At 42.6% G+C, this 15698-nt stretch overlaps 1 protein-coding gene across 3 annotated transcripts in view; it reads left to right on the top strand.

Annotated features, from left to right (window-relative positions):
• Positions 1–15698, top strand: part of RAD54B (RAD54 homolog B) — a 270430-nt gene that overhangs the window by 179528 nt on the left and 75204 nt on the right. For all 3 annotated transcript variants that reach the window (XM_030216676.1, XM_030216683.1, XM_030216692.1), the window contains one exon: positions 6216–6401. In XM_030216676.1, coding sequence (XP_030072536.1) covers positions 6216–6401 — 186 coding nt within the window. The remainder of the gene's footprint in view (positions 1–6215; positions 6402–15698) is intronic.

Genomic DNA, 15698 nt, shown 5'->3' with positions numbered 1-15698 from the left:
TTTTTAGTGGAGGTGCCAGTGCGCTAGTCTCCTGGCTACCAGGTTCCTGCTTCCAGTGTGATACTAAATCTTTCTCAAGCTGTCTCTAAACTGGCTGCCCAGCCTTTGTTGATGCCTGTCCTTGATGAACGGTACCAGGCCGTGCTCAGGGAGGAACTGGCACAGATGTTCCAGCTGCACTCTGTTCAGGCATCAAGAGCACTTTGCATCAGTTTCAGCTCAACCTCAGCTCCTTTCTGAGAGCCAGACTCTACAGGTGGAACAGTGTTCAACATCGGTGCCTCATCAAGCATTGACATCAACCTATGTAGTACCACCCTTGGCATGGGTGAGGAATTTTCCCTGGAGTCCCACAGAGGCCCACAGAGTCCGCTTAATGGAGTTACAGGTGACGTTAAATGAACTTCTGCATCAGTGCGCTTCCAAATCTCAAGCCTATTATAAATATAAGTTGTATCAATATGGGAACAAACGGCCCAGGGGGGAGGGGGAAGGGTTCTTCAGCTGAGCGATGGACATGGGGCTGCAGTGCGCACAGATGAGGCTATATGTGAGGTTTTTTTATAAATTTTACAGTCAGCTGTACAAAAAGCCTCTTGAGCAAGGGCTTCTGGGGACCCTCTATTTAAATAACTTAGAATTACCCTCTGTGAGGCAGGCAGATTTGGAAAAGCTAAATAAGCTGTTACAGGAGGATGAGGTGGCATCGGTGATAGCAAAGGCCCTTTGCTTAAGGCGCTAGGCCCAGATGGACTCCGAATGGAGTTCTATAAAGTACTGGGAGCAGACATTATACCGCCCTTGGCTAGATATCTTAATAGATTAGTCGAGGTCGAAGAGTTACCATCCACTCTTATCTCTGGCGCAAATTGTCATTTTACCAAAGTTCGGTAAGGACCTGGCAAGACCGGAGTCGTATTGCCCTATATCGTTATTGAATGTGGAGGCAAAAATACTGGCTAAGGTTATGGCTAATTGTATGGCTGGAGTCTTGCCGGGTCTTTTACATGAAGCGCAAGTAGGGTTTGTGGGGGGGGGGGGGGGGGAGAACGGTAGCAAAGAACCTAAGGAAAATTTTGACTGCGTTGGAGATACGGAAAAGGAGTTAGACGCCATCACTGCTTATAAGCTTTGATGCAGAAAAGGCGTTTGATAAGGTTCATTGGGACTTTTTGTTTAACACCCTGGAGAAGTACTACTTTACGGGGCGTTTTCGGCCTGCAATCCGGGCCCTTTATCATTCCCCCCAGGCCAAAGTTTTGGTGAATGGTATGGAATCAAGGACCTCTCCTATACTGCGGGGAACGAGGCAGGGATGCCCGTTGTCACCTTTGTTATTTGTGGTATCCCTAGATCCACTTATCCGAGATGTCATAGGAAATATTTCTGTAAGGGGGATACGTGTGGGTCGATCTGACTTTAAGATAGCGGCTTTTACTGACAATCTTCTCGTACTGTTGACGGATCCGCGGGACTCTTTTACAGCCGTAATGGATATCCTGAGGGAATATGGCGATTACGCGGGATTGCGCTTAAATTTGGCTAAGTCGGAGGCGCTGGCATCCTCTTTGGAGGTGAAACAGCTGTGGGGCTTGGACTTTCCCTTGAGTTGGGCGGAGGGATCCTTCAAATACTTGGGCATCAGGCTGGCTCTAGACCTGGGCTTATTATATGCTCTTAATATTACAGCCCTTATAGGAGAGACAAAGAAACCACTGGAGAATTGGGGAGATCTTCCACTATCGTTACGGGGCAGGGTGAACCTAGTGCAAATGATTATATTTCCTCGTTGGCTGTTTATGTTGCGGACGCTGCAACTTTGACTGTTGCAGAAAGATCTGAAAGGAATATATAGGGCCTTCTACAGGTTCTGTTGGGCAAAGAAGAAGCCTAAGTTGAGGTTTTTACATATGCTAGGGGGTTGGAGACAGGGAGGTCTTGGGTTTCCTGACTTATATCTATATAATCAAGCATGCCTATTGCGTCATCTGGGTGATTGGTTTTGTCAAACTAGCGTGTATACCCCGATTGACATGGAAAGGGAGTATTTTGGCCCTTATGATTTTTTCTCATTATTACATCAGACTCGTAGACAGCTTCTGCAACATTTTAGACAGTGTGTGTTACTCAATCCTTTGCGGGAGACGTGGAAGGGGCTGGTGAAGTGATATGGGGGTAGTCATATGGTGTCAGCTTTTGGGCCGGGTCGGGATAACCCAGTATTCCTTGCATGGGAGCAGTGTGGTATTACAAGGCTGGAGCATTTACTGGGGAGGGAAGGTGATTTAATAGGATACGAAGAGTTGCAAACTAAGATAGGGAGGTCTTGGGGGAACCGGTTTGTGTACGCCCAAGGTAAACATTATATATCCGCACTGGACCAAACAAAGCTGAGAATGTGCTTGGGACGGAGGGTACACGATTCTTTCCAGGAAATGGAGGTTACAGGGTTGTCCGTGTCAGCACTCCACAAATCATTGGTTCGACGGAACCCTCCAAAATGTTATCTAGCTACCAAAGATGGGAACAGGAGTCGGGGATCTCCCTGACGGTTTGGGATGTTGGGACTACGTTGAAGGGTATACCAGCCCTCACTACAGACAAGAGATTATGGGAGTTTGGATATAGGGTGCCCATGCGTGCATACATGTCTGGACAACAGTTATCTCATACAAGCCATCTACAGGGGGGCTACCTGTGTTAAGTGTGGTCATTTCCCTCATTCACTTTTTCATGCCTTTTGGGCTTGTCCAGGAGTGAGGGCCTTTTGGGAGAGAATTAGGAGATTTGTAATTACACTTTGGGGACACCTGTGATGGGTACCTGGGATCACTTTGCCTGGATACGCATAGGGCTTTTTGTGCCCAATCTACGGGTGCCCGCCTCTTGTGTCGTAAGGTGAGTTTGGTGGCTCGAAAAACCATTTTACAGTATTGGACAGCTCCGGAGTCACCCGCCTTTTGGCATTGGAGGAACCAGGTACACCTACTAGCTTTGTGGGAGGCGAGGGAGACAAAAGTTTCCCCAAAGTGGTCCATACGTTTCACACAGATTTGGGATCCTTATTTGCGAGTGCTGAATCCCAGAGGGCGCAGTTTGCTTCTCAATATGTTATAGCACAATGATTTAGAGTAACTTCTTGGCTTTCCTCAGGTGCGCATAGTTCAATTAACAGTCATCCCCGGGGGGGTCCCTTGGACTATCAGAGTACAAGTCCAAGGGGAAATAGGGAAGGAGGGGTGGTTTGGGAGGGATGGGGGGGAATGGAAAATGTAATGATGATTGTTTTTCCTTTCTTTTGTACATTCCACCCAACTTGAGTCTTTCCTGTATTGATATTGTATTACCTGTTATCATTTGGATGTGGGAAGAATGTATATTATTTGTGTCAATAAAAATATGAAAACTAAAATGGACTTAGGGAAAATCCACTGCTTATTTCTAGGATAAGCAGCATAAAATGTATTGTACTTTTTTGGGATCTTGCCAGGTACTTATGACCTGGATTGGCCACTGTTAGAAACAGGGTGCTGGGCTTGATAAACCTTTGGTCTGTCCCAGTATGGCAATACTTATGTACCTTGTTGGCTCCTGAATGAGCTGTTCTGTAAAGTAGTAGAAAGTTGTACAGAGATGGGGATCATGGGAATCCTGCGAGTTTCACTTCTGGGTCCACAGAATCCTGTGATAAAGGGCCGTGAGCTGTGAGGCTTCTCTGAGCACTAGAGTGGAGCATGTGAGCAAGAGAGGAGGACAGCAATTCTAGCGGCTGCTGCTCAGAAACTGTACTCCTGACAGCTTGTAGTCAGTTTCTCATTTGATCACATAGCAAAACCAGGCAAGCTGATGATAATTACTGGTATAGCCTTACTGTCCTGTCATAGCAATAATGTATGTGCATGTTGCTGTTCTTTTTTAATTGTTTTCTCTATACTTAGACTGTTTGTACATTCTAAGCTTGCACTAACTGTTGCTGTTAAACTGCTTTAATGATATGTATGTCCCTAACATTGAAACTTGTACCCCGATTCCTGATGGTGAGTGGATCTTAGGCAAGAGCCACAGTATTATGGGTAATCTATTCCCAAGAGGAGAGGAACTGCTTTACACAGATGCAGCAGCTCAGAGAGCTATTTATGAAGATAATTCATTTTTAGATGTAAGCACTACTGGTTCTACTTGGGGGGGGGGGGGGGGGGAATAGAGGAGATTAATTGTGGACATGGGTGGGGATATAATGGATCTTAGTGGGTTCAGGTGGGTATGGGTTAGATTCCAGTGGGAATGGGGGGAATGTCTGTCCCCTTGCAACTCTCTATAAAGCAGTCCTTTATTTTATCTGGAACTTTACCTCACTAGCCTGCCCTGATGTTACATTTATCCAGTCAGCATTAGGGTAATTGAAACCATGCATAAACTACAAAATAGCTTGCTGAGACACTGGCACTGACAGGCTAAGTGCATTTTTCACCACTTAATCAAAACAGCAATGGAGCCAAAACCCAAGACCCATTAATTTAATTCAGACTCTATAGAGGGAGAGGAGGAGATAGTAGATGGCTATGGATGGGCAAACTGGACAATCCATTTGGCCTTTATCTGCCATCATGTGTCTATGCTTCTATATCATTGACTTCATAAATGTATAGGTATAATCAAAAAGTCTCAAAGGTAATATAAAACAAAATCCTTCAAAATATATATTGAGAAAAGACCATAACAAAAAAAAATTATAAAGAACTTAAAACAGAGAGAAAGAAGCCAGTGGCCAAATGACAAAAAACATACAGTATCTTAATACATTGAAAAATATATAATAAAGAAAAAAAGCAGCAGGATAGTTCATTAAGGGCCTTGTTTACTAAGCTGTGCTATAGGCACGCTAGCGTTTTTAGCATGTGCTAAAAATTAGCACGCATTATCTCTAGAGATGCCCATAGGAATATATGGATGTCTGTAACGTTTAGCGCACACTAAAAATGCTAGCGCACTTTAGTAAACAGGGCCCTAAATCAGCATCTCTCAATGGCTACAAACCACTATAATTTGAGAAATAAATATTCAAAAGCTTTATAAGTGGGGCACCCTCCAATGAAGGCAATGCTTACAGTGGTTCAGTGTGAATAATCTCACTCAGAGCAGCAGCTTGTTTATCTGACATTCTCAACATCCAAATTTTTATTCACTGAAAATCAAAATTTATATTCCCAACAAGGGCTGCCTGTTTTGTCACCTGATGCTTCATGGGAATTCTATAGACGCGTACTTTTAGAGGCACAAGGTGGATGTCATATATGTATGTAAGACGCCAGCAACTCTGCTCCACCAATCAAATTTCACAATGTTCTGTCCCACATTGTTTTAAAACAGCCACAACAGCCACATTAGAAAATGGCTTCTGCCTATGTTTGCACCCCCTTGGAAATATGTGCTATATAAATTGAGCATATATTAAAAGAATAGTGGTTATGGGGAATTTAAGTAGTTTAGTCTGCATGTAAATGTCAGTATTCAAAACATTTGTGCTCATAAGCATTACCACCAAAGTGATCAAGATAGAAGGCATATTTGTCTTTGAAAAATATTAGAAAAAATATAGGGCCTGATATTCACGTGGTGGTGGGCAGTTCCTTAAGTCTGGATATTCAATGCCGGGCTGTAACCGGTGACCAGCATTGAATATCCAGGTTGATTTTGGCTGCTAAAAAGTTAACCTGCTATGCTGATATTCAGCGCTGACCAGTTAACTTTTTAGCTGTCAAAGAGAGGCCTGCTATTTAAGCATCCTATTTTGACCGCTCAACATAGCTGGTTAGACGTTGAGTATCGGTGCCTAACTAACTATGTCATGTGATATAGCCAGTTAGCAGCTAACCAGAATATTCAGCGGGAGATAACTGGTTATTTCCCACTGAATATCTGCTGTTAGGCGTTTTAACATATTTAACCAGCCAGGAGCCGTTCCTGACTGGTTAAATAGTTTTGAATATCGGGTGGATAGTTTATATAGCTTTTTAATATATGAATTAAAAGGAAGTTTGGCTCTGCAGAAAATGACAGGTGATTTTTTCACAAATATCCCAGGAACATCTGAATAAAATTTATTGTTGCAATCCTTATTATGTATAAGCTATACAGAGTATTTTATTTTGGAAAAGTATGACATTGGCAACCTGCTTGCACCATCACAAGTTTTTGTTTTGTTTTGGTTGCAGTGAGTAGACCTGTAACAGGGGATAAGAAAAAGAATGAAGAATCTGATCTTCTTACAAAATACTTCAGTGTAGTATGGTGTAAGGCTTCAAAGAAAAAACACAAAAAATGGGAAGGCGACGCTGTCCTTATTGTAAAAGGAAGATCAGTGATGCTAAAGGACTTGGAAGGCAAAGACATGGGGAGAGGTACCACAGAATTCAAAATATGACTATGTAATGTACTGATCTGCTAAGGACCTCTTGTTAGCTAGCGTGCCTCTAATGTAACTGACTAATAATGAGCTATTATGCTACTGATCTAAAATGGTTTGCTTATTTTATCAAATGCATTGTTCTGCTGATACACGTGATGAACCATTAGTTTATTTTGGTCTTTGTGGTATCTAATTTTGATAGACAACAAAGCCCTCATTATATGGCAGAAATACCAAGAATTGTTTTGGGATGCTTGTATGTACCCTACAATTTTATCTTGTTGCAAGTATATAACCCCGGATTCTGTATAGCTTGCCTAGAGATCCGCACTGAAATCCAAGCGTATTCTGTAACAAGGTGCCTAACTTAATTGGCTTAAGCCAATCAGCGTTGTTAACAGCACTTAAGCAATAATGAGCACTAATTGGCAATAATTAGAATTTGCACGCATATCTCGCTAAGCGTGTGTTGTAACTCACTGTGCCTAAATTCTAATGCACATGTCCAAAAAAGGGCGTGGTTATGGGCGTTTCCAAATTTACGCATGTTGTTAAAGAATATGGCCCAGTCCATGTGAATCTACACGCAGGAATTTATGCCATATTTTCATTGGTATAAATGGATGCACGTAGTTTTAGGCACTGGGATATTAACTAAGCGTATTCTATACACGGTGCCTAATGACCATGGTTCCATGACGAACTAAAAAAACTCAAAACACAATCCAGAAAACTTGAATGAGCATGGAGAAAGATAAAAGATGAACACGCATTGAACGCATGGAAACAAATACATAGAAAATACAAATATGCAATAAAACAAACCAAAAGGTCCTACTACAAAACCAAATTAGGACCGGATTACAAAGATATGAAGAAACTATTCCAACTCGTAAATAAGCTACTAGACACCACCCCTATCACCACAACCAACACAGACATCCCACCCGCAAATAAACTCGCTAACTACTTTAATGAAAAAATAATAAAACTATGCAGCACACTTCCTCATCACAACACCGACGTTGAAATCTTCTTCAACGATCTAGACCCAACCTCCGATGGATACCCAGCTGACCATATTTGGACAACATTTAATCTCCTCAACACCGAATCAGTTACACAAGCGACTCACAGGTTCGCCAAGACCCACTGCAAACTGGATACATGTCCCAGTCATCTACTCAAGTCCGCCCTTGACCGCTTCATAGCAGACCTCACATCCCACCTAAACTTCATGTTACAACAAGGTCTCTTCCCTGAGGAACATGGCAACATCCTACTCACCCCAATACCAAAAGATGCCAAGAAAAGCACAAACGATCTAACCAACTACCGCCCAGTTGTGTCTATCCCATTAGTAGTAAAAAAGATGGAGAGTTTGGTGACTAAACAGCTTACGGAATACCTGGACAAGTTCTCAATACTACATAATTCACAATCAGGATTCCGATCCCACCATAGCACTGAAACTGTCTTAGTCACCCTCCTGGCCAAATTCAAGCAGGAGATAATCATAGGTAAAAGTATACTCCTCCTCCAGTTCGACATGTCGAGCGCATTCGACATGGTAAACCACAACATACTAGTAAGACTACTAGGCCACTTCGGGATTGAAGGAAATGTACTTAACTGGATCAAATGTTTTCTAACCAACAGAACTTATCAAGTAAAATCAAATTCAAACATATCACCACAGTGGAAAGCAGTCTGCGGAGTACCTCAGGGATCACCATTATCACCAATACTCTTCAACATGATGATGATTCCACTGGCACAGTCCTTATCCAATCGAGGCCTTAACCCGTTCATTTACGCAGATGATGTTACAATCTACATCCCCTTCAGACATGACCTGACAGAAATAACCAATAAAATTAACGATGGCCTGAACATCATGGACTCCTGGGCAAACTCATTCTAACTGAAACTGAACACTGAAAAAACACATTGCCTCATCCTCTCCTCTCAACACAACAAGTACAAACCCACAACCATAAATACCTCAGGACATACCCTCCCTACCTCAGACAGCTTGAAAATACTCGGCGTCACACTCGACTGCAACCTTACTCTTGAGAGCCAAGTAAACTCTGTAACAAAGAAAATGTTCTATTCAATGTGGAAGCTCAAACGATTAAAACCTTTCTTCCCAAGAGCAACCTTTCGAAACCTAATACAATCAATGGTCCTAAGCCATGCAGATTATTTTAACGGAATCTACGCGGGTTGCAAAGAACAACTCCAGACCACCCAAAATACAGCAGCCAGGCTGATATTTAGCAAAACACGCTTCAAAAGTGCCAAACCCCTTCGTGAAAAGTTGCATTGGCTCCCAATCAAAGAATGGATCATCTTCAAAATCTGCACCTTAGTCCACAAAATCATATACGGCGTAGTCCCAGGATACATGATAGACCTTATAGATCTACCAATAAGAAACAAAGTCAGATTGTCAAGATCTTACCTAAACTTACACTACCCAAATTGCAAAGGACTGAAATACAAAACAACTTATGCATCTGGCTTTTCCTACATAAGCGCACAACTATGGAATGGCCTCCCAAAAGTTGTGAACTTCAGGAAATCACTAAAAACCAACCTCTTCAAAAAGGCCTACCCCAACGACCCAACGTAAACCTCTTCACCCAGCAACACAGCATGACTATGATCGAACTAGACAACACGCAACCTTCATCCCTTCCGACCCTCCACATATACCTCATATGATCTCTATAGAATCTTGTATTTGTTATCAACTGACTGGGCAAACTCCTTTGACGGTAATATGTAAGCCACATTGATACTGCAAATAGGTGGGAAATTGTGGGGTATAAATGCAATAAATAAATAAATAAATAAATAAAATCTTATGGAATATGCTTATGCGAAAATGATTTCCATGTGGATCTTCCAGGCGCCATATATAGAATCCACCCATAATGTCAAAATATTACTGCCCTTGTTTTTTTTCAGATCCATATACATCTGTGAAAATATCTGTATAAAACATGAAGGTAGATTTTAGAAAGAACATACAAATTAGAATGGAGATGTCTAAGTCTAGATGTATGCAATTCCAATAGTATTTTATAACAGGATCTGCTGACATAGAGCCTGTTCTAAAATCTAGGCAAAAATGGACATGCATGTTCTGGTTACAGTTGAAGCATCCATTTTACAAAGATGAACTTGGATTATATCAAAGGGAGGAAACATGGCTGCATACACAGCACATAATCATATATGTGCTGTAGGTATTGCAGAATCTAGACATGTATGTGCTGACACAGATGTGTGCCATTTTGAAAACATTCACTTCTACATGTTGCCAGTTAAGGAACGAGTCTGCAAATGTTCAGCACAATCAATTTTGGGGAACATAAAAACCACTGGAGAATTAAGGGAGCAACATCTTCAAATCTATTCTGTGGAAAACTGCCAAGAATGTGCAGTTTTCTTAAACCTAGATGTCCTGGGGAGCAGCCGTATATCCTGACATTTATCTCTTTTCAGCGTAGATGTGTATTTCCCTTCTGAAAGAGGTAATATACATGTATCATTTTAGTCCCACTCTAGTCCCTCCAAAGCCGTGACTCCCTTCCATATGCATGTGTTGTGAATTTGGACGTATATATCCTCACTTTTTAATATTGGAATTTAGACGTATATGTAATATACAGATCTGAATGCCAATTTATGCATATCCTTCTCGTAAATACGGCTTCTAAAATAAGGGTCTTTGCTTTCTTAAACATTAAGCACTAAACTGAAAAGACACTTTTTTTAAACTTCTGTTTTTAGTAATGCTCATTCCCCAGCGTCCCTCTAAATGGGCATAGATGGCTTATGCACTCCTATCAGCAGATGGAGACTTAGAACATCCCGAACTTCAAGTAGGCGTATAAGTGGGTTGTGCAGTCCCCTGAAAGTCAGTCTGTTCTCAGTCTCTGCAGATGGTAGGATGGCAGGAGTGGTAAGTCTGGGCAGTTCCCTTTGTGTTTAGGGGTTTTGAAAAACAAAATTTTAGACCACAGCAAGAGGATTAAAAGGGAAATCCTGCTTAAAAAAAAGAAAAGAAAAGTTATACAACCATGCTTATCTGCAGACCAGGCAGGGGTTGAATCCCATTGAGGTCTCTGTCACCCCAGGGGTTCCACACTCAGGTGACTGAGTCCCTCCCCCCTTCCCCTCATGTTACCTGGTTGTCTTCAACTGTCCTTGGCTGCCATGGGGCACCCAGATAGTCTTGAGGTGAGGGGTCTGTCTGCAGCTGTTATCCCAGTTGGTTACTTAAAAAAAAAAAAACATAGCCGGGAGATTTAAAGAGCTTATTGGGCTCTGTTCTTTGCAACCATTTGTCTCTGCAGCTGCTGTTCACGGTCGCGGAGGGCATCTCTCTTCCATGCGTTACCTGTCCCCGCTGTGTGGTTCGCGATGGCGGCAGCTCAACTATTCAGTCTGTCAGCACCATGGAGTGGATGCTTCACGTCGCTGTTCCTTTTACGCAGGGGAGCGAGCTGTGCTGAAACCGGCGTTGGTGGTTCTAGGGTAAGGGCCGGCATGTGCGTCGGTAGAAGTCAAGGATTCCTCAGAGGCAGCATTGGGGCTGATGGTGTCAGTTTCGGCAGGAACTGCTGCTATTTTGAATCCCTTGCCATTGATGGAGCTGTCGCCATGGTTGGAGCCAGTTACCGCAGGAGAGCCTGCTAATCCGATGCTGTGCAACCTGGCCCGGCTAAAGTTGATTTGCACCCAGATCTTGTTTTTGGTCATGTATAGGGCCCTTTGTCAGCAGTAGGAGTGTGCAGCTAATAGAAGTCAGCTGTGGGGTCCTATTCAGGGGTTGTCTTCTGGGTTCCCATCTAAGAAATGCCGTGTGGAGAGGGACTTGAATAATTTAGGAGAAGTGGGGTCCTCCCCTTTGGAAGAAGATCTTGACTGGGCCATGGAGGACTTAGCAGACCAGGAGCAGCCTGAGGACCTGCTGCCAGGTGAGGATTTGTCTGTGGTCTGCATTTATCAGAGGGTAAGACCTCCAGGAGCTCATTTTCCAAGTTTCTGCCACTTTAAAATTTGAGGATGCACCTAAGAAAGCACCGCGGATTGTGGCTCCCTTTTGAAGGGCATCTTTAAGTCTCAACATCCTTTTCTGTGCATCAGGATATCAGGGATGTTATACAGACCCAGTGAAAGGTGCCTGATGCCCCATTTCGTTTGACGTGTTCCTTGTTGTGTCTATACCCTATTCCAAGGGAGGATAAGGGAGTCTTTACGTCCTTCTGCAGTGGATATGGTGGTTTCCACAGTCACTAAAAGAATACTGTCCTGGTGGACGGGATACTGCCCTCAGGAACCTGCAGGACCGTTGCATGGAGACCCTTCTCAAGCAGCGGTTTAATGTTTCTGCACTCGAGATGCAGGCCGACGTTTGCGGTGATTTAGTCGCTTGAGCCTGTTTTTGTTGGGCTGAGCATGTCCTTAATCGGGACGTGGCAGACTAGTCCATGGTAGATTAGGAAGTGGCCAAGGTAGAGATGGGGCATCGTATTTGTTTGGATGCCCTTTATGATCTGCTCCGTGCCTCTGCTCAGTCCATTGCTCTTAGTGTAGTGGCTAGGATATCTCTCTGGTTGTGTGGATGGTCATCAGGTGCGGCCTGTAAATCTAAGCTCAGCAAATTCCCCTTCAGGGGTTCGTTCCTGTTTGGCAAGGATTTAGACAAGCTGTTCAAGAGTTTGGGGGAAACTAAGGTTCCCTGTCTTCCAGAGGAAAGACCTTGTATGGGGTCTAGGGCATCTTTGATGAGGGGCCATTTCACAGAGGCTCGCTGGTATCGTCCTGGTAGGGGTGAAGGCCAGCTCCTCTGGTCAGCCTGCACAATGAAGATGTGTGTGGAGGGGTCCAACCTGTGGTCCTCGTGGGGGCAAGGTTGCAAGAGTTTTACCAAAGGTGGACCCACATAACCTCGGGCCAGTGGGTCCTCTAGATCATTTGGGATGATTACGCTTTAGAGTTTGCTCATCCTTTGGCAGACAAGTTTGTGGAGTCTTCTTGCCGTACAAGGTGGAAGGTCCGAGCGGTTCGGTACACTCTGCTTCGCCTTTTGGCTCCGGGTGGTAATACCCATTTTCAGATCTGGTTGTTACTCCATCTACTTTGTGGTTCCTACCAGCCCATTGTAGACCTAAAGGGAGTGAATCAGGCCTTGAGAGTTCCTTCGCTCCACATGGAGATGCTACAGTCAGTGATTGCTGCAGTCCAGCCTAGGGAATACCTTACTTCTCTGGATCTCACCAAGGCCTTTCTTCATATCTCCATCAGAGTAGCTCAACAGAGGTTCCTTTGCTTCGCTGTTTTGGGGAGACGCTATCAATTTTGTGCACTTCTTTTTGGTCTGGCCATGGCACCTCGCACCTTTTCCAAGGTGATGATGGTAGCAGCGGCAGACTTGTGGAAGGAGGGAGTTCTCATACATCCTTACCTCAACGATTGGCTCATCTGAGCAAAGTCCTTTCAGAACAGCATGAAAGCTACGTCCTGAGTGGTGCAGTTGCTTTGGGAGTTGGGCTAGCCAAAAGGGTTTGAAAAAGTCGTTATTGAGCCGCACAGCTGTAAACTGACCTGACATGGGGCCATGTTTTGGCGGTTATCTACTTGCTTTAGGGGTCACAACACTAAAACAGAACATAAAAACTTAAGATTTACATTCAAAGTTATATCGCATTTTATACCATATAGACCAATTTAAAGATAAAAACTCTCTTTACAGTAAATAACAAGAGAAATGAGTATAAAAGATATGCCATACTCACAGAAATGAAAATGTCAAACAAATTATGGAAACAGGCAAGACAAAAAAGTGTTAACAAAAAAACTGAACCATACTGTGTGAATATCATAATATAAATGTTAGAATAACAAAAAAGGTATTGTAGTCAATAGCACATGGCAAAAAGTGCAAAAGGCACATAAAGGATGACTAAAAAAAAGCAAAATGTACTAAAAAAAAAAAATCGCCATGCAAAAATGAGATCTAAACTGGCCCAGAGAATGTGTAAAAGGATCAAGTTACTATAATAGTAAAAGAATATATCCAATCACAATCTAAAAGCAGATCTAACCTGTATTGCAGCAAAAGTGCTAGTCTCCAAATAATGCAGTAGTGAACAGGCTTCACAGAGAGAATCAAATAGTTCCATTCAGGTACCTGTACCAAACAATCTTACAAACCAAGGTAACAGAAATAGCAGTATACTTAAAAGGTACAAGTTAAAAATATGCAATTATGGAAATTCACCAGTTAACATAAAACTAAAAAAGTAATCTTCCTGTTTACTAAGCTGTTCGGTAATGCCGTCACAGCCCATTCACTTTGAATGGGCTATGTCAGCATTGCCACGAAGCAGCAGCTGCTAGCACAGATTAGTAAACAGGGGAGGGGGGGGGGGGTAAATGTGCAATCATAATGTCTATGGAAAAATACAATGCATAAGGGATAACTTAAGTATCACGTTTTTAAAAAATGGAAAAAAGTTAACTGAAACAAAGGCAAGAACCGCAAGCACTATAGCATCTAAAAGTGAAACTGGTTCGCAGTATAAACTGGCAAAAACTACATATAAATGATACTGTAGTAAAATGGAGTTTGATGCTTAAAATTAAGGTCCACCAGAATAAAAAGATCATGTACGCTAAAAATAATGATTAAATAGGATTTACACAAAAGCGATCCTTTCCAAACTTGTAGCACATCAGATGCCAATTGAAAAATTCACGTTTCAACTGAGCATTGCATTTAGATGGCTGTGGCATACATATTCATAAAAAAACGTCAAAGGATGACATCACCAAAGTGGAGGATTGCATCTTGGAGTCACCAAAAGCATATATGAAAGTGTTATAAAAGGACATTAAAAAATGTTTACCAAAGGACTAAAAAAGAAGAAATAAAAACATATGAACACTCAGCATAATTGCTCATTCCATTCAGGATGCAGATGTAGATGAGGTACCTGCGGTAATGAAAAACACCCTCAGTATACTTCAAAGTAGGCGCATTAAAATACTAATGTGAAAAGAAATGACAATCTAAAACCTAACAAGTATGCAAAGGAAGATCTCATATGTGAAAATATAATAACCACATATATGTAAATAGAATTAAAATCGAAAAATGATCATAAACAAATATACCGTCTCGTAAAATGACCCAAAGAAAAAATAGCAGCATCAATATCTCCAAAAATATCTTATTAAAAAGTCCCAGAGAACCAGATCTTCATTCTATAAAAAGAGAAGGTGGGTGGAGGAGGGAGGGGGAAGGAGGAACAAAGGGGGAGAGGAAGGGAGGGAAAGGGGTAGAATGGGGAAGGATAGGGGTGGAAAAGAGGTGGGAGGAGGGAACAAAAGAGAGGGAAGTGGAAAAGAAGAAATGTGGGGAGAAGAAAAGGAAAAAAGGAAGGGCGGAGATAGGGACGGGGACAAAGGAAAGGATTGTAAGCTCTTTGAGCAGGGACTGTCTTTTTTCTATGTTTGTGCAGCGCTGCGTACGCCTTGTAGCGCTATAGGAATGCTAAATAGTAGTAATAGTAGTAGTAGTAAAATGGGAGGGGAAAGAAAGAAAGGAAAGGTGAAAGACGGTAAGGGTCAGAGAAAAGGAAGAGGAAAGGCAGGGAGGAAAGGGGATGCTAGGAAAGAAGGGGAAGAGGGGCGGACAAGAGGAAAAGGGTGGAAAAAAGGGGGTGAAGGGAGGCAGAAGGAAAGGTAAAAGGGAAGAAGGGGGAAGGAGGGAAAAGGGGGTGGGAGGAGGGAGAAGAAGGGAAATGTGTAAAAAAGGAGGAAAAGGAAGAAAATGATGAAAAGGAAGAAGAGGGTAAGAAGGGAGGTGGCAGGGTGGGGGAATGGGAGGAAAAAGGAGGAAAGAGGGAGGAGGAAGGGGAGAGAGGTGGAGGGAAGGAAAAGGAGGGGAGAGAGGCAAAGAAGGGTGTGAAAGAAGAGGAAGAAAAAAGGGAAAGAAAGAGATAATGAACACAGTTGTGTAATAAATAAATGAACAGAAAGGTACATGTGAATTCAAAGGAAAGGTCTCAAGTCTATTTCCATATTAAGGTCATTTAGAGTAAATGGAGAAAGTGAACAATCCTTGCTCTTCATGCAGAAGCAGAGCATGTAAATTCCCACCTCTCCAATTACAATGTAAAATTTTAAATACAAAAAAATGTAAATCACTAATCAAGTGGCCAGCTGCATTCCAATGCTTTACTAAGGGAGCAGAGATGATGTTCCT

The sequence above is a fragment of the Microcaecilia unicolor genome, chromosome 1, assembly GCF_901765095.1.
Source record: "Microcaecilia unicolor chromosome 1, aMicUni1.1, whole genome shotgun sequence".
Classification (NCBI taxonomy): domain Eukaryota; kingdom Metazoa; phylum Chordata; class Amphibia; order Gymnophiona; family Siphonopidae; genus Microcaecilia; species Microcaecilia unicolor.
This window is presented reverse-complemented; position numbering and strand designations above follow the sequence as displayed.